The following is a 20,740-nucleotide window of genomic DNA, read 5'->3' as shown; positions in this document are numbered from 1 at the left end:
CCATAGAGGTAGGTGAGATCATGTCATTCTTTTTCCAATGTTCTTATTCCTCCTGTTCAAAGACTTGAAAAACATGAGTTGGAGGAGCACTAAGTTTTCTACTCCTTTTTTTTTCTGAGCGTCAGACCTAAGATTTAAATCCTATTATATAAGAGAAAAACTGAGAAGCTGGGGGCTAGAACATACAAATTATTGTAATTAGACAAGCAATAAATTTTTTTTTAAAGGCTGTGGTTTTCTATTTTTCCATCGAGGTTAAAAGCGGTTTAAGAGATACAAGTGAAGAAGAGGTGGATCTTGCTTCTGAAGTTACTGCTGTCTTAGGAGCTTTCACAGGGACATCTGTTGGCTTTTTAACAAAGGAAACTGGTGAGAATCAAGGGTGAGTGGAGGAGACTCGGGTTCACAAGGGAGTCACATCTGTTTGGTATTCTCCCAACTGAGAAAGCCTGACTTCTAAAATAGCACCGGTCTCCTAGCTAAACGAGAATCTAGAAACAGATGAAAGCTTTTCTCTCCTCTGTGTTTCAATGGTAGAGATCAACAGCTGTTTATATCCTTTAATACCTAACCAAAGGGGAAGCCTTCACATCTGTCAGTATTTTCCGGTTCTATTTCCTTGGATCACAGTGGGGAGGAGGTGAAGTCTGAACCCCTCCCAATTCCCAGGCAAGAAGACAGAAATCTGCCCAGGATTCAAAGCCGTCATGCTAAGCAGAACGCTCCAATTTCTCATCTACCCAGGGTCTGTTCTTGGTAGAGAATTCCTCTTTCACTTTATCCTGACAGACATCTTGATCATTTCCATGATAATGACTCATGGCAGCACCAAGATCAAAAAGAAGGAATGTAGGCTGGAATCAGGGGGAGGAAGAAGAGGAGGAAATGAATTCTCACAGAGACAGTGGCTCCTAAAAGACAAGTTCTTGCAAAGACAGCAAAATGTTGTCTGAGGGCACATAGCAGAGGAGAGCAGGGCATTTACAAATGAAGACCCTCAGGGTGATGGTGGATGGCCGTGGTTTTTACTGACACCTAACATTTTAACCTTGGAAAAGTTAAAGAGAAAATTAAACCCTGCAGAAGCAAGGGGCAGGGAATCCCCAGCAATGGTGACAAAAGGATTCAGAGATGACACTTTAACTTCACTTTGATCACCAGCAACATACACATGCTGGAACTTTATAAAGATTAGTTTTCCATCCATCCTTCCATCCATCCATCCATCCATCCATCCAACAACTTACAAGGCACCAGGACTAGACTTAGTGCTGGGATATTCAAATGAAGAAGATATGGTCCATAACTTTAAGGGGCTTACATTCTAACAGGTGACAGTCTTCACAGAGGAGATGGTGAAAAGAATGCATGAGAATTCACCAAATGAAGAAGGCAGGTGATTCCAAGGAGAGAATGACATGGATTAAACCAGAGAGGTAAGAAATAAACAGTTCCTCGGGGAATGAAAAGCATTCCTCGTGGTTATAATAAACAGAGGAGTGGTAGGTGCTTATTAAAAGTATAGATTCTTCTTTTCAAAATGACACAAATAAACTTACTTACAAAATAGAAACAGACTCACAGACATAGAAAACAAAATTACCGTTACTAGGGGAGAAAGGGGAGGGTAGAGGGATAAACTGGGAGTTTGGGACTTGCAGATACTAACTACTATGTATAAAATAGATAAACAACAAGGTCTTACTATGTAGCACAGGGAACTATATTCAATATGTTGCAATAGCCTATAATGAAAGAGAATATGAAAAGTAATATATATAGATAGATGTATACCTGAATCACTATGCTGTATACCAGAAATCAACACATTGTAAACCAGCTCTACTTCAAAAAAAAAAAAAAGGTACAGATTCTCAGGTCTCACCTAAGAGATTCACATTTAGCTATTAAGGGGGAAGACCAAGGAGTCTGCATTTTGAAAAGAAAGCCAAAGTAATTCTGATACAAGCAAAATTTTGACAGCTCTAATTTATATAGATTAACATTTCATGAAAGATGCTAACAGTGTTCCATTAAAATAAAAAAAGTACCAGGCTCAAATTAGGATACACCACATACTAAAGTATTCCTTTCTTGGAGATTTCTAATGCACATTAGCACATTTAAAGTCCTGCAGTAAAATTAATTTCACTCAGCATTCCCCAAAATTATTTTTCCATGGAGGAGAAAGAAAATCACAGTGTACCTATTAAAAGCCCTCAAAACACTGGTGTACTGTGGAGCACAGATTAGGAAGAGCTGAACAGAGGATTCTGATCAGGTGAGCATTCCCCCAAGCATGCTGAATGGCTAAGGAAATTCACCCAGAAAAAGAAAGCAAAGTCAATTACTCTGGGGGATATGGCGGCATCACCGACTTCCTCCAAGCAAAGTCTAAAACCTCCTATGATGTTCTATTTTCCAAGCAGAACGCCAGACAGGGTGTCACACTCAAGTAACACACCAGGCTCTGTGATGTTATTTCTGATCAGCAACTCTATGTGGTAACCAGAGAGTTGCTGCCAGAGACAGCAGAAGTGCCCAGAGTTCAAAGCATCGAGGAGCAGAAACAGAAGGGGAGGGACAAGAAGGAGGGATCCTTGCCCACATTTATTTATCTTTATTGCTATCATATGTTCTGCACAGAGCATTGGCAGTTGCTTCTGATGTTTTCAGAAAAGAAAAATCCCTCCCAGCTCCAAAAGACGCCTCCGACTGTCAATGAAAAGGCAAAAAGACATGAACCTAGGAAATCCCCATTCCTCTGAGGTGCCAATTTTACAGCCGGGGGAGTCTGGGAAACCTGCCTTCTTCCCCCTATGCTGGTGAGCCCACCAAGGGGGGCTGCAGTCCCACACACTCGACCTCCTTCCCTAACAAGGGACAGCAGAGAGAAAGTGCATACAGGAACAGGACAAGTCAAGGCAACCCGAGAATTCTGAGCAAACTGGTTTGTGTGCTGACTATTCCAAGATGTACATACTGCCCTAATCAATGGATATACTTTGTTTCATGGTATACACTTAATTACTTCCATACACTGCACCTCAACTTTCCATATACCATGTGGGGACACACCACCCCTATCTAGAGGTGATTTCAACAATGTGTTTCAAATGCTTTTTTATTTTAACTTTTTGCATGTTTTTATTTATTTATTTATTTATTTAAAGTAGAATTGATTTACAATGTTGTGTTAATTTCTGGTGTATAACATATGAAAACAAATGCTTTTTTAAAATAAATACCCTAATCACCTCTAAGCTTTTAAATAGTATTTTCCAACGGCAGAAGTATTTTTCCAATCATTTTACAAATATTTCCTGAGTGCCTCAAAGGTTCCAGGGCACCGTGCTCAGAACTGGTGGTACAACAGGAGAAGCAGGAGAGTGTTCCACTTTATTGAACCTACAGCCCCCAAACCTGAATTCTAAATTCAACCTATCAGGTGTGGAAAATCCAGTGATCAGCAGCATTAAAAAAATAGAAAGAGATAAGAAAGATTTACCCCTTCCCCTGGAAGAGTTTCATGGCTATGAGCACAAAGCAAACAAAAGCATTTGTGTTTCAAGGGTCCTGGTTGGTCTAGAAGTTATACAAGGGGCCAGAGTTGACAGTACAGAATGGAATTATTACCTACGATCAGGAGACAGAAGAAAAGAACACCAGGGTCCTTTATTTCCCCAAAATGCCAACCCTCTGTTCACACAATTCCCGAACAAATCCAGGGATTCCCACACTGGGATTTCTTATCCTGAGAGATATGTACCAATAACTGCATAAGAGTTAATGTAACAAACTAGTCAATTAGCACCAAACTAAAAATTTTACCAGGATAACTGGGTAGGTTTGAAGTCTAGTCCTTAAGAAGCCAATAAGATCAAATTTAACATTTCGTCAAGCCAGTGTTCCCCACTACTGAGATCCACGAAATAAATGTAAGTGGCTCAAAGATGATTTTTTTTTTCCAATAAGGTCCTCAGATATGGAAAAAGAAATTGCAGGTACATGAGTGATAGAAGTTAGGGAAACACTGATGTGGGTGCTGACTGTCATTCAAAGGCAGTCCTACGAGAAGGCTCTGTAAACGTTCCAAGGTTGGGTGGGGATGTGACAAAATAACCAGGAAGCAGGTCACGGACTTACCTACACATGTTGGAAATATATCCTCGTTGTTGATCTGGACCTCGATCCAATCCATGAGAAGGTTCATGTACTGGGGAGCTGGCAAGGCAGTCGGCTTCTTGTACTTGAGGTCATCCTGCCACCGATACTCATATTTGGGGCCCCCTGACATCACAGGGCAGGTCCGCTCGGTGCAGAACTCACAGATGGTCCCGTAGATGAGGTTGATCCGATTGAAGAAGTCCACCACGTGCACCGCCACCCAGTCGTTCTGGTCCTCCCCGCTGGGCAGCTGCACAGCTGCCTTCAGGTCCACACCCGAGTTGAGGGATGCTTGAGCTCGTTTGTGGAGTTCGAACCTCTGTGTGCCAGGTTCAAATTTCCTCTTAGGCCGGAATGTCTTGTCTTTGTTGAACACCTGCTTCAAGGCAATGGACATGGTCTTCTCCCTCTCTTCCTTCCCTTTGCAGGAAGCAAAAAGGCAACTGGGACCCTTCAGGGAGAGATCACAACCCAACAGGGTTTTCCACTGCCAGCCCTCTGGACCCAGTCTTGCGGTCTGCAGCTTTCAAAATCTTTTAGATGGCCCCTTCCACCTTCCTCTTTAATGATTTCCACAGGAATCTCATGTTTCTTTCTATAGACAGGAGAGAAAAGGGTCTCATTAGTGTGTCCCATTTGCATTTAAGTAATGACAGGGCTTAGTCCTGATTTCCATCTTGCTTCTGGCTGTGTCCACTTTCATCCAGATATAAGGACGTGAAAGCTAAGCCAAAGCCCTTAGAATTTTTATGGGTGGTCAAATCATAAAACCAAACAACCAAAGGAGAAAAGGTATCACATCCTTTTTCTTTCTGGCGTTGGTGAAATCTCTGGCAACTCTTCCCTGTGTAATCAGAGTCTCTCCAAGGTGTTAAGGTTGAGCGTGTTAGTCAGTGACACATCCCCAGGTGCTCCTTTTTGGAGCATCTGCCCCACCCACCCCCACAGTCCCTATTGAGTAAGCATGAGGCCACTACCCCTATCCTCCTGGACCATGTGGAGTACAGCTGAGAAAGCTAGTCTGCAGAGAAGGGAGGCAGGAGAGGTGGAGAAGTACAGAAGGAAGAGGAGGAAGAAGTGAAGGAGGAGGAGAGGGAAGAAGCCATGGACAGACACAGAAATAGAGACAAAAGCACAAGTGGCCACAGGGAGAGGAAGACAAGAGAAAAAGAGAAAGACAGTGAGGAGAGAGTAGCTTCTTTTGTCCTTGATAGTCTTCTAGGAACTGGTTCCAATTGCTCTTGAAGCCTAGCTGTGTTTCCAGCCCTTGGGATGCACACGTTTTTCTTGACTTAGTCAAGTAAATATCGTGTTTTACTTCAGCTAAACTGAGTGTGTTGTTTCCTTCTAAGAACCCCTAACTATGACAGTAATTTGTCACCCTACACCATCCTTTACTATCACATCCTAGATAGCACTTCGAGGCAGAGCTGCCCAACGAAACTTTCTGTGATAATGCAAATGTTCTATATCTTTGTTGTCCAACATGGTGCCCATCAGCCACACATGGCTACTGAGCACTTAAAAGCTGGCAAGTGTGATTAAGGAACTGAATTTTTCATTTTATTTAATTTTAATTAATTTAATTAAATAATTAACTGATTTAACTAAATAAATAATAATTCAATGCAGCTAATGGCTACCATATTGGACAGTGCAGCTTTGAAGTCTTCAATACTTTCTTCTCCATCACCTCATTTGACCCTTCCAAAATTCAGGTAGGGTTGTTAGTAGACTGATAGTAGGTACAGCAGATTTGTAGTAGGTATCATTATCCCTGCGTCTCCAAGAGATGAAATTACTTGCTGAACCACTGGCTAGGAGGGGGCATGATTAGGACTGAAATCTAATTTCTTGGCCTCTAGCAAATGCTCTTTCCACGAAGCCCTGCATTCTAAAAAGTGATGCCCTTCAACCTGTCTTTCCTGCCGGTTCATGAGGCCCCGTTACCGATAGCTGCCAACTACATATTCTGCCAAGACCACAAGTATAGATTGGTCAGAGGTGGAGACTGTGTCCTGTGCCCTGGAAACAGACAGGAGATGGCTGAACCACTCATAGGTCAAGCCCTAGAAAATGAGCCAGCAGCTATGGCCAGATTTAGGAGAGCCCATCTGGCATCTGTTAAAATGGGCTTGAAGCACGATCCCACTGCTCTGCTCTTCCCCACCTTCCCTACCTAGGAGGGGTTCTGCTCTGCCACAATCAAACACGGCTTGGTGATTCAGTCAACCTTAAGTTATTCAGGCAAAAAACACAAACACAAACAAAACCATCTCAGACATCCCATCCCCTCTCACAGACCCTGCTCTTTGCTCAGAACTGCTGATTATTCAGCCCAAGACCTCTTCCGGCCACTCCCTGCAGCCTCAGTCTGCTCACTTCCTCCCTCTTAACCCCGCCCTCTTCCTCTTAGGTTTTCACTGCAAGGCCATATGTTGGTGAGGTGTTTTTTTTTTCTTCATCACTTGGCCATGAACGTGCACACCCCCTACACAGAGACCTATGTGGGAAAGCAGGTCACGTGACAACCTGCCTTTGGCTGTCTGTGGAATCACACTCCCAGGGACTTTGGAATATCACTAGGAAGGTTGTCACCATTCAAACTCTGCAAACTCTAGGGAAAGAAAGGGGCCATCTCGCCTTCAGAAGAATACCTTCCCAAAGGCTTAGCTTGCCTGAAAAGAGACTTAAAAAACCAAAAGGGCTTAAAAGGGCATTTCCAAAGCAAAAATATCAGTTAGAGGTTGGGAAGGTACAGAAAGAAGGATGAGGATTTTTGTTTTTCTTGTAAAACAGACAATAGTCTCTCTGTATGGCAAAGGCTTAATTGCTGACAGTAAAGCAGCCACAACCCAACAGCCGCCCCCTCGAGTCTCCAGTAAGTAAGACTCGCTGTTCTGTTATTCTGATAACGAGGGCACCATCAGTTCCCACGGTCCTCAGAGCAATCTTCTTTTGCCGCCTTACATGACCCTCAGTATCACTAGTTCTGCTGTTTCCCCATGGCCTGGAGTGCCTGGATGCATGGACACCAATGTAGAAACCTTCCCTGTACCAGTGCCAGGCTCTCATGGACACTTTCAACAAGTCCCTCTGGCACCCCGATGACAGCGTGTGAATGAGACAGAATAATTACAGCAAATCCTCCTCACAAAGCCCTTCAGTGGCTGCAACTCATCAATATTTGAATAAATATTAAAACCTTGTTTGATCTAATTTAAAAAGATACATGCACCCCAATGTTCATAGCAGCACTATTTACAATAGCCCAAACATGGAAACAACCTAAATGTCCATTGATAGATAACTAGATAAAGAAGGTGTGGTATATTTATACAATGGAATACTACTCAGCCATAAAAAATAATAAAATAGTTCCATTTGCAGCAACATGGATGGGCCTGGAGAGCATCATTCTAAGTGAAGTAAGCCAGAAAGAGAAAAATACCATACGATATCACTCATACATGGAATCTGAAAAAAGAAGAAAGAAGACACTAATGAACTTATCTATAAAACAGAAATAGACTCAATAGACATAGTAAACAATCTTAAGGTTACCAGGGGGAAAGAGGGTGGGAAGCAATAAATTGCGAGTTCAAAACTTGTGAATATTAACTACCATACACAAAACAGATAAACAACAAGTTTCTTCTGTACAGCACAGGGAACTATTCAATGTCTTATGAAAAAGAATATGAAAACAAATACATGTATGTATGTATGACTGAAACATTATGCTGTACACCAGAAATAACTGATGCATTGTAAACTGACTATACTTCAATAAAACAATGACAAACCCCGTCTGAAGTTTAGGAATTGTTCTTCCAGAGATACTTAGATAACAAATTTCAAGATACCAGTCTCTTGAACTGCATGAGCAATTAATTATTCAAAACTTTAACCATCTTTAAAGTCACTTACTTTTTGCCCCAGTATAACAGGCTTACTTCAGGGAAATATCATCTTTGGAGGATTATTTTTCAACCAAGTCCCCTAATGTGCTGTTCTTGGCTACCACATATTAAATTCTACTATGCCCCAGATTTTTACATATATTATTAACATTTTAATCCTCACCACAACCTTGCAGGATGGATGTTTTTATGGCCATTTTATATAAAAAAATTGAGGCTCAATCGTATGAAATGATTTTGCAGAAGTCACAAGATTGGTCAATGGCTAGGCTAAATTTTGAATCCAGACCTCCCTGGCACTGAAATATATATGATTTTTTTCCTCACTAAAGTTGTTCTAAAATCTTTGAACATCTTTATGTTTTCAAAGCCCCTTCACATATAGATGTCAAAGCTCCTCATGACCAGACTATAAAGGAACGGGAACAGGTGGTATTATCTCCATTTCACAGATGGAGAAAGAGAAACTCTGATCTGTTAGCGCTGTTCCAAACGCATTCACCATTCTGACATGATCAGACGTGAGGATGTCTCTTGTGGTCAAACTTTTTTGTCTAGAATAAAGTTTGGGGAGCAAGGATAGGTTGGCCCCCTGGTTTAAAGAATGGCACTCCGGATGAAGAATAACAAATTTGTCATGCCACTGAATGACTGAACACAGGGGCATCTGACCGTGTCTTCATCTGAGTGTTAGATGCTATACTGCATCAGGTACACAGAAGTGTATTGAAATGAAAGGACAACAAGAAATCCATCTAACCTTATTTCAACCCAGAGCCCCATCAAGACCCTTGCCCATAATTTGCACTGTAGGCTTATTAAATAGTTAGAGCAGTACTTCTCAAAAGTTAACATGAGATCTTGTTAAAAGGTAGGTTCTGGTCCAGGAGGTCTGGGTGGTGCCTGAGGGTCCACATTTCTAAAAAGTTCCCAGGTGATGCCAAGTCTATTGGTCCATGGATGACACTTCAAGTGTGAAGGCCTGCTCTAACGAAGAGAGCTTGTTAGAAATGCAGACTCTCGGTCCTCTCCCGAGACCTAGTAGATCTAAGCCTGAATTTTAGCAAAATCTCAGAAGTACGTGCTTTGAAGAGGACTGGGTTGGAAGGCTGCCTGACTAGCTGGGAAAGAGGATGACTAAATAAACTTCCACTTGTTGTTTTGTCAACAGTTTACTTCAGAAAACTTGTTTTCAGTTGACTCTGTGTGTGTGTGTGTGTGTGTGTGTCTAAGAAAAAGATTAAGGAGCGACTTGGTGTTTTAAATACAATTGCCTTGACAGATGGTGACAATGACCAGGTCATTTGATCTGAATTGATTTTGATAGCACAGCCCCGGGAACCGGGAGGCTCCCAGTGACTACCTTCTCATAAATGTCAGATAGACTGGAGCTGCTGCTACCGCTGCTACAGCCTCATGCAGAAAAGCTTCTTCTGCTAAATAAAATGTGGCACTAGCAACAACACAGCCCACAGTCTCTGTCTTTACCAGTCTCCAGAAAAAAAAAAAAAAAAAGAATAAGTCACTAGTTTTGCCCCCTGGCTAAAAACTAAACAAATTCTATGTTATGAATAACACCCACTCCAAGGCTGGTTTTTAATGAATGTTTGAAGCCAATTGCTCTTTCAACCAATAAACATTTACTAAAGGCTTTTTATGTGCCAGACACAGGGCTGGGCACCACGGACACAGAGCTTATTAAAACTTGGGCTCCACCTTTGAAGAGTCCATTTTGCTGTCTAGTTTTGAGGACAGTTTATCGGCCTTTGCTTTGTAAGCTACAAAGTGAAATGCACCAATGTGGAGAATGATGGGATCCCTTTACCATATTACTTGGGTTAAGAATGAAAAGGACAATGAAGAGAAAAATAGAAGTTCAAATAAACAGCATTAAATTGACAGGCGCTCCATGTGTTCTCCATATTTTCTGCTAAATAGATCAATTATAGCAATAAAACATGTGCGCTATAAAAATATGCAGAGAGAATTCAGCTGGGCTGCAAGGGAATGTTGACGAGGTAACTAAGCAACACTGGCAAGGAAAGTTCTTATTTTTCTTTTCCTATTGATGTCTTCTGATTTATTAGTTGAAAAATCAAAGAGGCCTCGCCAAGGACAAGGAAGAAATGAAACTGCTCTCCCATTCACTCTCAGGATCAGTCTTCTCTAGCTGTGACCACCCTTAGAGATGCTGGTGGGACAGAAGGGCGGGCAGGACAGAAAGGAGAGAGACCAAAGTGATATTAGTTGTGGGAAGGAAGCTCAGCATCTCAGGGGGATGAAGGACTCCGGCAGGACCAGCTGTTGGGGCCGTTCATTATAGGAAGGCTGTAAGGAAAAAGAGGGCCCCAGAAGGACCCCACCTGAGGGAGTTTCCATGCCACCTTCATTGCTGGGGCCCCAGAAGCTAGGGTGGTACCTGGAACAGAGCCGACTTCACTGAATGTTTGCTGAATGAACAAACCACAGTGAAGAAAGAATACTTTACATCAAAGTGAAACCACAAAAGCGAAACCAAATTGGATCTCCCATCTTTCATTATTTGAGGACTTTACCCCAACTTGTAAGTTCACTGCCAACTCACTGAGGTCAGATATTTCCAGCTGCTGAGCTGTTCTGAAGCATCCCCTCCTGAAAGGTAAAAACATCTGTCCAACTTCCCTCTCAAATGGGCTGTCCCTTTCCCATTGTAACCTAAAATTCTAGCTCTCCAGAATTGAAAAATGACTTGTCTGATTTCTTATCTTCCCACTACATTTTTATCTTTGTGGCTGGAATAGTCCGTGGAACTCTCCTCTCACACTCCGAATATTGACTAAAAGTAGATCAGGATTTTATTTTAGAGGAGTGTGTATTTGTGTGGGTGAATAAATTCAACATCATATGACCTTCCCAGAAGCCAATAAAAGGATGTATCTAAGGAAGCAATTCTATCACCCTTTATGTACTGTTTTACTCCTGTCTACTCATTAGATGCTATTTTCACTCACAAGACAATCCCCAAAGTGAAGACATTCCTACCTGAGAAGCAGACTTGATATGTAAATATTTTTTTGCTCCAACGGGTCTACCTCTTCAACTTTGAGCTGCCCTATTGTTGTATTTTAGACTAGTTGAAGAAACACTGCTGCCTCATTTTAATCTTCAAAGGCATGTATGATTTCAGAGCTTTAAAATGCTGAAGTTATTTCTGAACACAGATGAAGTCAGTACAAACAGGTGCAGCCCTACAGAAGTCTGTCACATGACCATCACTCCGCATCACTTTCTAGCTCTTCAATGTCCATTCAGGTTGCATTCTCACTGTTTCATTTGCATATTTATTTAGTCACCAGTGCAGAGCATTAAAAACATTGCATGCAAGCTGGTACCCTGTAGTGGCAGCAACATCAGTGACTAATTAATCCACAGGTATTTACAGCAGAGACCCGTAAGGAGTCTCCATTTCACAGACTCAGAAATATCGCCATTTAGAAGACGACACGGTGGTGAGAAACAGTGAAAAGAGTGGAAGGACAAGGAAGGGTGGGAGTTATTTGGTGTGGTTTCATTTACCACATACTCCTGTTCTGCTGAAGAAAAGACAGACTTTTAAAAAAAATGTTTTCTTAAAGAGAATAAAGCTCCTTAAATAAAGGCCTTCCTGAGGCCAGTAGAGACTGGCCTGGATTCCCCTTAACGAGGAAGGTGGCAAATCTTTGGTCCAACCTTGGATAGGGTAGACCCAATCTTACCATAGTTTTCAAAATAAATAGTGAAAGTAAAATTACTGTAAGGTAAATGTTCAGTGAACTCATTTAATATTTATGAAAGGCATCCTAATTATTTTAATAATTTTTAAAGGAAAAAAATCTTCTCCAAGTTAGTAACCAATTGCTCTATCATTTCTAGACCTTTGGCCTAGCTAGCAAATATTTCTGTGGTTAAAAAAAAAAGACATGATTTGAGAACTCAATACCTAAGGCCGGTAGGGGTCAGGAAATGGAGGAGGGGCAGGGAACTAGCAGTAGAGCTAATATAACAGCTGAAATAAAAAATTAAGGCTGGTAAAAAAAAAAACGTATTTTTTACTTCTTAAAGCACAGGTGTATACCAGCTGGTGTGACTGTCATTCAGAAACTCCATCAGATACTGGGATAAAGGTCATTGTCAATTACCATTTCCTTCTTTCTCTTTGAGACAGGATATGCCAATTCTTTCTTGGAAAAGCCTTGCTTTAAAAGGAAAAATGTTCAAATTCAAGGAAGTTGGCTTCTGTAACTATCAACATACTTATTTACTCTTAGCCACTCTAAGTGAATTTGAGTCTCAGGGTCTGGAAAATTTTTACCCCTGGCACTAGGGAAATTTATGTCTGACCAGAGTCATCTGGAACCACTGCAAGAAATCTTTGAAGGGCAGGAGAGAGCACAAAATGGGCTAGAAGACTGGAAATTGGAAAATACAGTTCTAATTTTCAAAAAGGTATTATTTTAAGTTTGGGGGGGTGGGGATGGTTAAAATTGATACTGATCGCAAGCAAAATTTAGAGGCAAAGATAGCCCAGTAGCCAAGAACACAGAATCTATAGGGTTGCTGTGGGAATTACAGAGGGTGTATATGTGAAATGTTTGGAACATGGCAGGCACTGAGTAATGAGGCCACTGCTACCATCATCATCAGGCTTTGAATTATATTAGGACTCAAGTTTTATTAGAGTCAACCCTTAAGAGAGCAAACAGCCACTTAGGAATTCAACCTAATTACATAACAGTAACAATAACTCACATTAATTTTGCTATTTATTTTAATAACAAATTGCAAGTTAGGTGTTATTATCGTCCCCATTTTATACCTAGGGAAACTTGAGACACAGTGAGACTAAAACTTGTTCCAGGTCACAGAACCAGCAAGTAGCCAAGCTGTCTCCAAAACTCTTAACCCTAATGAAGACTGCCTCTTTAGACAGTTAGTTCACAAAAAACACCACAGGAACTTCCAGGGCATATCTAGGGGGTTAGGAAAGGCAATGGGAGAAACAAAGACCTACAACAGTGTACGTGGTCATGTATCACCCCCAAGGACACGTATTTCTTGAAACTTCGTGGTCTGAAATTAGAAGACCTGGATTCAGGTCCTGACGATGATGCTACCTGGCTATGTCTTTGGATGAGACATCCTGTATGAGCCTCAGTTTTGCCTTCTTTAAAGATAATGGCACTGACCTCACAAGGTTATTGTGAGAATTAAGAGATATTGCCTGTGAAGCACTTCATCAATGGAAAACCATTATATAGTTATCAACAAGGTGACAAAGGGAACTACAACTTTTGCCAAAACACCAAGAAATGATATAAGTAATGGAAAATGATTCAGTTTGATACAAATGTGTGTTCCTGAGTAAGAGACAGGGCGAGGGGGAGGAGTGACAGAGGGAGCCCTGCAGAGGAGGAAAGAAAGAAATTAAAACGCTTCCTTCTTGCTTCATTTGGATGGACTTTAAATTTTCAGGCAAAAGGAAGTAATAACAATCTAAGTGATTTGATAATGAGTCAGTATTCCTCAACATTTATAACCCACTTAGCTTAATACTGTGAGGGAGTTCCAGGATTTTTGCATGTAATAAAATCTAGTGCAATAATATTTCATTAAGTTTTATATACCAGGGAACATTATAAGCTCCAAGCCCTCCCACCGATCTCTCAAACGTGTTTTTTTGTTTTGTTGTTGTTGCTGCAGGGAGGTAATTAGTTTATTTATTTATTTATTTAATGGAGGTACTGGGGATTCAACCCAAGACCTTGTGCATGCTAGGCATGCACTCTACCTCTGAGCTATACCCTCCCCTCCTCAAATGGTTTTTTTGAATGCAGCATAAACGTTTCTCATTTAAATTTTTTAAATGCACACCATTTAGCATACCACGTTAGGTTATAACTCAGCTATGATCCCTGTGTCCTGATAACAGAATAACTCTCTAAACTTTATTAGAAAGTTATTTGGGTTTTCAAACACAGTGATCCTGCTGGAGGATTTAGGCTGCATCCCCAGAAACACTCAAGAGAGAAGAGACAACCAGAGAGTGTTTCCATTTGCCTTGGTGGAGCACATGGACAGAGAGGATAACACCGAGATAAAATGGAGACAAATAATTAATGATGCTATCCTCTCTTCACCGCTGAGCATGTCCACAACAAATAAGAAAGACACTTGGAATAGAATTAAATCAAACAATTAACTGCGAATGATGTGGCCCCCTGGAGGAGGGGAGTGAGTCCTACCTATAAAGTTTAAGATGTGGGCTTGGTCCAGACTTTGCCCCTCACCTAGTTACCCTCCTAGTCTAAAAGGTATGCCTTTGTGCTTCAATTTCTTCAGTTAAATGAGGGTACTAATACTAATACTACAGAGTGTTTGGGGGTAAGTGTGATAATGTAAAGATAGGCAAATGTCAAGTGTTAGATTTATTAATCCGGATTTCTCATATTATCAGGTTTCAGGTGGCTTCATCATCAACAGGGGTCCCAGCCATAACCTGGGCTGCTCTTTGACGTCTTCCCCGCAAGGCCTGACCCTCAAAATGTATAAAATGGTGGAAGGTTTGGAGGAGAGCTTCATTTCCCCATTCCTGGTTTTTATCAGGAAAAATTTTCCCTAAGGACACAACAGGCCTTTCTCTGTCCTTTTACTAACATTACCCCAGAGGGGAGTGGAGGGACTACTTCATGTAACTGGTACATTTGAGAAAGAATCAACTGCACATGCTCAGCTGGCTCAGCTTTTCCCTTCCGAGAGGTGCCTGCCCTCAGGGACTGTGATGTTTGCTGCTCCCCTAACTTTTTGAATGGAGGAAGCTGGCTCTTTGCAGCACTGCCTGCGAAAAGGAGTGGGGCAGGTGGTAAATCTAGGATTCAGATTTAGCAAACAAATTCAGCTAACAGACCCAAAGCTACATCCTCCAGTCTGGATTCTAGAAGCAATAAAGCTGATCTGTTTCTGTTCTGTGGTTTCAACTTCTGCAGAAGTCATGCAGAGAGGAGTGGTATTACTTGCTTTGGGGGGCCCTCCTCGAGATCCCAATGTGAGGTTGTGTACGCAGGCTTGCAGATGCCAAGGTAGCTGTTTTGTAGTAAAGCTTCACTGTGGGACATCAATGCAAGGACAGCCCTGTTTAAGACATAACTCACTGATCTGCAGAAGGTTGGTGTCTGCAGACCAGGCATGCAGAGTCTCCTCAAGAGATGACTGAGACAAGAGAGTCCACCCCACCACAGGGAGCATCTCTCCCAGTAACTGTCCGGCCCCAGGCACAGAGAGTGAGGATGCTTACATAAGAGCAACCTTCATCTGGGAGGTGTTTCTAAACATTCCACAATAGTCACTGAGCACTGGGCTTGACAGTCCCTTGCTATAGGTGGGTACTGTCCAGGAACATGCTATCACCAGCCTCCTCCATGGGGAATCTAAACACCTCCACCCAGATGGGACCTCTCCCTTGCCCGGCCTTATTGCCTCAAGCTTCTCTCTGGGTTAACTTCAATCTCTGGGAAAGTAAAGGGAACGACGTAGAGAAGGAAGGAAGAGAGAAAGAAGGGATGCTAACCATCTCTGTCCCAGGACGTCTGCATCTCATTCTTCGCCATCCCCACCCCCTACACTCATGCGGTAACCTCACACCATACTGCATTTCTGTGCTCACACGTCTGGCCCTTCCATTAGTCTGTGAGGGCTGTGATCACCCCAGACTTCATCACAACTCTAGGACCCAAGGCAGACCCAGAACAAATAGGAACTTGGTAAGTTGTGTGGTTGAACTGTGGGTCTAAGTTACTGCTAATCAAATGCTGTACAAACAGTTCTTTTTCCAGCTGAGAGGGCCATGCTCTGGGAATCCTGAGCCAATGAGCGACAAAAGAAACCTGCTTGGAAAGCAGAGATACTTCACGCACAGATCAATAGCAGCCACTAGCCCGTGCAGTTCCCCAGGCCAATCTGAACAGCGCTCACATTCTCATTTTTCCAGCATCCACTGAAAAATCTGCTCCTTTGGAAACACGCCCAGCTTTAAAAGAATGTTCCAAAACTCATGGTAGATCTTTGAAACCATCTCTGCATGGTGCTCTACCTGTGTGCTTAGTTTAAAAAATAAGTTAAAAATATATAGCTCAAAGGGAAAAATAATAGGGAAGAGAGGAAGGCAATCAGCTTGGGGAATTTTTTTTCTGATGTAAGAAGAAATGTATCATATCACTTCCTTTAGTGCCAACTCTACGTCTGTGACTCTGGTGCCATTCCCCAAGTTTATGTCCCAGCCACATCCAATCCCTTCACAGAGGGATGTGACAGCAAGCATCCTGGCCCCTAACCTATCACCCTCAGTCATCCTGCTCAATACCTTAAACTTATTCTCCTCCAGCCATGATCCTGCCACCTGCACCATGTATGCTGGGGAGGCCTGAGAGGGAGATCACTGCAGGTGGGGTTTCACAGCAGGAAGAAGCCTCAAAAATCACTTCATTCTGTTCAGCCTCTTAATGTATTAAATACTAAGGCAGAAACAAACACACTTAATGCCCAGAAAGGTGAGGCCCTCACTTAGGACAGATTGGTGCTGAAACAAAGCCTCAAGCTCAATGCCAGTGTTCTTTTCAGTAACCCTTGACTCTCTTAAAAGTTTGAGAAAACCTGACACCTAGCTGCCCTTCAAAACTGCCCCCAACTTCACTACAACTCACTCTCTCAATACTTCAACACAAACCATATATATACATATACACATATACACATACACATATATGTATATATATACTTTTATGTATATATAGTATATATATGTACATATACAGTTTTTAAAATTTTCCTGTTGGTTTTTAAGCCTTTTTTTTTAAAGCAACATAGACTTTTTTCCCCAACGAAGTATTATACAGGGCCCAATTATACAAAAATAGATACAAATTCTCTCTTCTGTGGTTGAAGCAGGGAGAAGGGCCCTCCCTCTTAGCCTGCCCCTCCCACAGTCCCCGAATCCCCTCTGAGGACATCCAGGTGTGGCTCTATCAGTGAGACAACTCACCCGATCCCTCATGCCCACTGCCCTTGTCAGGGACTCAGTTTCTGCCCCAGCCCTTTCCTTGGCTTGCCCACCTGCCATCAGCCTTCAGGCTTCAAGGTCTGGATGTCTGCTGCCACCTCTAAGCAGCTGCTTCTGAATGCGCTGTTAGAAATGACTCTTGTCTCTCCTTTGCTCCAGAAGCTTTGGATTTGTAACTGTTCCTCTGGACCCAAACAGCCTGAAGCATTCATTATTCTCCTGTCTCCCCCTCACCTTCCAGCTCACCCATAATGAGGGCCCACTCACCCATCTGGCAGCCCCTGCGGGTCCACCATGGCAGGCATCAGACTCAAGCTGCCACTCGGGGGAAGGCTCGGTCTACCCCTTCGCCTCCTCTCCTGACCCTTCCCTGATCTGGCTTTGTTTCTGCTCATCATTTTTTTTCATTTATTATTGAAGTATAGTTGCTGTGCAATATTATAAGCTGTACAATAGAGTGATTCCCAACTTTTAAAGGTTATACTCCATTTATATTTATTATAAAATACTGGCTACATTTCAGTGTTGTACAGTATCTCCTGGTAGCTTATTTTATACCTAATAGTTTGTTCCTCTCGCTCCCCTACCCCTATGTTGCCCTGCCTCCCTAACTGGGCTCATTTTGAGCCCTTGCTTCTCAAATGGTCATGGGTTTGACCAGCTCTTCTTGCGTTCTCCACTCTCCCCTGCACTGCCTCTTATTTGTTCTTTTCCATTTTTCCCCTCAGGGGCCCTGGGGACACTGGAAGAGGTGGGTGACTGCTCAAGAAGAAAATATGACCCCTGCTCACCCAGAGCCATCTGTCCACTACTGACTATTGAGTTCTCCCTGGACCTCCTGCATGCCCTCGGAAACGACAGAAAGACCGAGATTCCATGGGTGCTTGTTTAAAGTGCAGACCTTCAGGTCGCGCCTCTCACTTTATAAGTCTCAACTCTGATGCCTTCCAACGTTTAAGAACTCGCTGAGCTGGGAGTTTCACATGAGTCCTGGCATATCCCGAGGTCCATGGGTCAACAGCCATTTACTGAGGAGAATGGGCACAACAGAAATGTGGTCAGTTGAAGAGCTGAATTTCCAGCAGTAAGAATGTCAGAAAAACAGAAAAAGTCCTTAAGGGAAAGGGGGACTAATTTAAATCACACTGAGCATGGAGAGTGCGGCCCTCCCCCTGACTGGCCCCCAGCTACATCACCCATGGCGAGCCTGGCTGGATTAACCACCCGCTTTGTCCAGTGTCTGCTGGCCCTTGTCCTGTATCTGCTGCCCCTGTATCTCACAGACTGGTGCCTCAGTACATGAGTCTGAGATCAGACAGCTGGGCTTGACTCCCAAGTCTATCATTTTCAGAGCCGTTGGTTCCTGAGCTTATTATATCACACTGCTAAACTTTAGTTTCATAATATAATGATCCACGTCTTAGTGTTGCTGAACGTTAAATGACATTACTTGAATAAAGCATCTGACACAACATCAGGCACAAAGTCAGTCTGTCATAAGCATCAGCTTTTCATTGTCATTAACATAATGCTTTCTTGACCTCATATGTGTGTCCCCACTGCCGGACAGGCTTTCCACTTTTCCTCCCTTACAAACACACTCTTAGGGGGAGGGTATAGCTCAGCGGTAGAGCGTATGCCTGGTATACACAAGGTCCTGGATTCAATCCCTACTACTTCCATTAAAACAAACAAACAAACATCTAATTACCTGCCCCCCCCCAAAAAAACCCAAAATCTTAACACACTCTTACTAAATTACACCTCAAAGGATTGTGGCGGTGATGGAATAAGACAGTAGGTGAAAAGAGGTCAGCAGTGGGTCTGGTGCGCAACAGGCACTCAGTAATGATCAGTGAATTATTAAAAAGTCTGACCCACCTTTACCAGTCCTGCGGGGAACAGCAGGAACTTTCTCTCATCAGGTCTGATGCTCCGACACCTCCCTCCGGCCACTAGGCAGAAGAGCCTTTCAGGAGGGCAGAAGCCCAGTTTAGGTGGCTTCTCCAGGGACCACATGGAGAAGCCGGCCAGAAAGCCTGTGTTGATTGGACATTTATGTCTATTATTTTATGACAGGAATTTGAGCTCTCTCAGGGCAGTGCCAGAAAAACTCATCCTGAGTCCAGGGCTGCTTAATACCAAACAGCTTAATTCTGATTTTCTTATGTAACCACAGTATGTATGTAGACTTGCCAACAATGTTAAAAAACAGAAGACCCCCCCCCAAAAAAAAACAAAGAAAAAAATCTTCTGTTGGTTTCTAAACCAACTTGCATGGAAACAGTTAACCCCATAAAAGTGTGTGGGTGTAAATTTTTACATTCATTTAGAAGAGTGGTTTCTGTTTTTCCTGTTTTATTCTTTGGGTAGGTTTATTTATTTTTCCCACACTATTCTTTAATGACAAGTGAGGGTGACACCACTCTTCTTAAAAACAATGAAATCTGCAGGGAGGGAAAAAAGAGCCCTTACAAGCCTCCGTAGGCATGGGGAACTTTTGCCCGGAGAAGTGTGCAGCTCAAGCAAACGGATGGAAAACAACAGCCTTGAGCCAAACGTTCGCGGTGAGGACTCGCTTTATTTCTGGTCCAAGCACAGTGGCCAGGAAGCCACATCCACCGACGTTTTTCATTTAAGATTCTACATCCATCAATCTATCTTGTTGAGAAAGTCTCCATTAGAGATTTCCTCTATTTGTTTAAAGAAAGAGGAGGAAAAACAGAAACAGAGCCACCACTCCTAGGAAAACGGCACTTGCCTATCAACCAGCAAGAGATCAAATCAGGTGTTTGATACTATCACCTTGAACTACATTTTATTTTCTTCAAACTGCGTTTTATTCTTAAAAAAAAAAAGGCAAAAGCAACTCCCTGAGTTTAGGCAGTGTTTGCTTTTATATAAGGGCTAAATGACTCACATTCTTTTTGGAAGAAAGGTAATGTAGGAATCTATAAAAACTCCAATAAGCATACCACAAACATTTCTCCTACCAATTTTAGTCAATTAAAAAAATCAAAGGCTTAATATAGTTGAAGACTGAAAAATAGAGTTCCACAAAGAGAAGACTGTCACATTAAAAAAAGGAAACACATCTGAGAGGCACTTCAGCACAGCTTAAATGCAGATCCTTACATAACTAATCAAGACAGAAACCATTCGCAAATATTTCTATTTTAAATCACAAGATGGTTGGCCCCAGACCCTAGAAACTGGGCGTGATTGCACAATGAGCTGGGCCTCATTTCCTCTCCCCCTTAATTTGCCCTCACCCAGCGTGGTTTCTAGAGAAAGACAAAACCTGACAGAGCAGGGCAGGATGTCTAAGGAGGCCTGATTTATTTCAGTCTTGAAAAGCCACACCCCTTGGATTCTCATTTCTGCAGGGAGTGCAATCCACACGACCGGGCTCGCTATGCTGAATCAAGTACACGTTTTTCTCATCTGGCCAAGTGAACTTGAGAAATGTGAGCACCACCTGCGCAGGCGTCTGCGGGAGGATCCAGGGGGAGTGGGGAGGGCTGGGGGGGGGGGGGCGGGTTTGCGCTGGGACGCTGAGCAGTGTTAAGTAAGTGTTGCC

At 42.6% G+C, this 20,740-nt stretch overlaps 1 protein-coding gene and 1 long non-coding RNA gene across 4 annotated transcripts in view; one reads left to right on the top strand and one right to left on the bottom strand.

Moving 5' to 3' along the window:
• The window catches only part of MOB3B (MOB kinase activator 3B), a 172,076-nt gene that overhangs the window by 108,013 nt on the left and 43,323 nt on the right, over positions 1-20,740 (bottom strand). For 2 of the 3 annotated variants that reach the window (XM_015248062.3, XM_072959279.1), the window contains exon 2: positions 4,147-4,762. In XM_015248062.3, the coding sequence (XP_015103548.1) occupies positions 4,147-4,564 (418 nt within the window). In that variant the 5' untranslated portion in view covers positions 4,565-4,762. Of the gene's footprint in view, positions 1-4,146; positions 4,763-11,111; positions 11,212-20,740 lie in introns of those variants that run through there. The other variant, XM_072959280.1, reaches the window with a different exon arrangement.
• On the top strand, positions 10,158-18,637 carry LOC140695987 (uncharacterized). Its single transcript, XR_012071884.1, has 4 exons — positions 10,158-10,728; positions 12,433-12,554; positions 14,563-15,865; positions 17,889-18,637. It is a non-coding gene; the product is annotated as an uncharacterized lncRNA (long non-coding RNA).

The sequence above is a fragment of the Vicugna pacos genome, chromosome 4 (genome assembly GCF_048564905.1).
Source record: "Vicugna pacos chromosome 4, VicPac4, whole genome shotgun sequence".
In the NCBI taxonomy this organism is placed as follows: domain Eukaryota; kingdom Metazoa; phylum Chordata; class Mammalia; order Artiodactyla; family Camelidae; genus Vicugna; species Vicugna pacos.
Note: the sequence above shows the minus strand (reverse complement) of the source record. Positions and strands in the feature narration are given on the sequence as shown.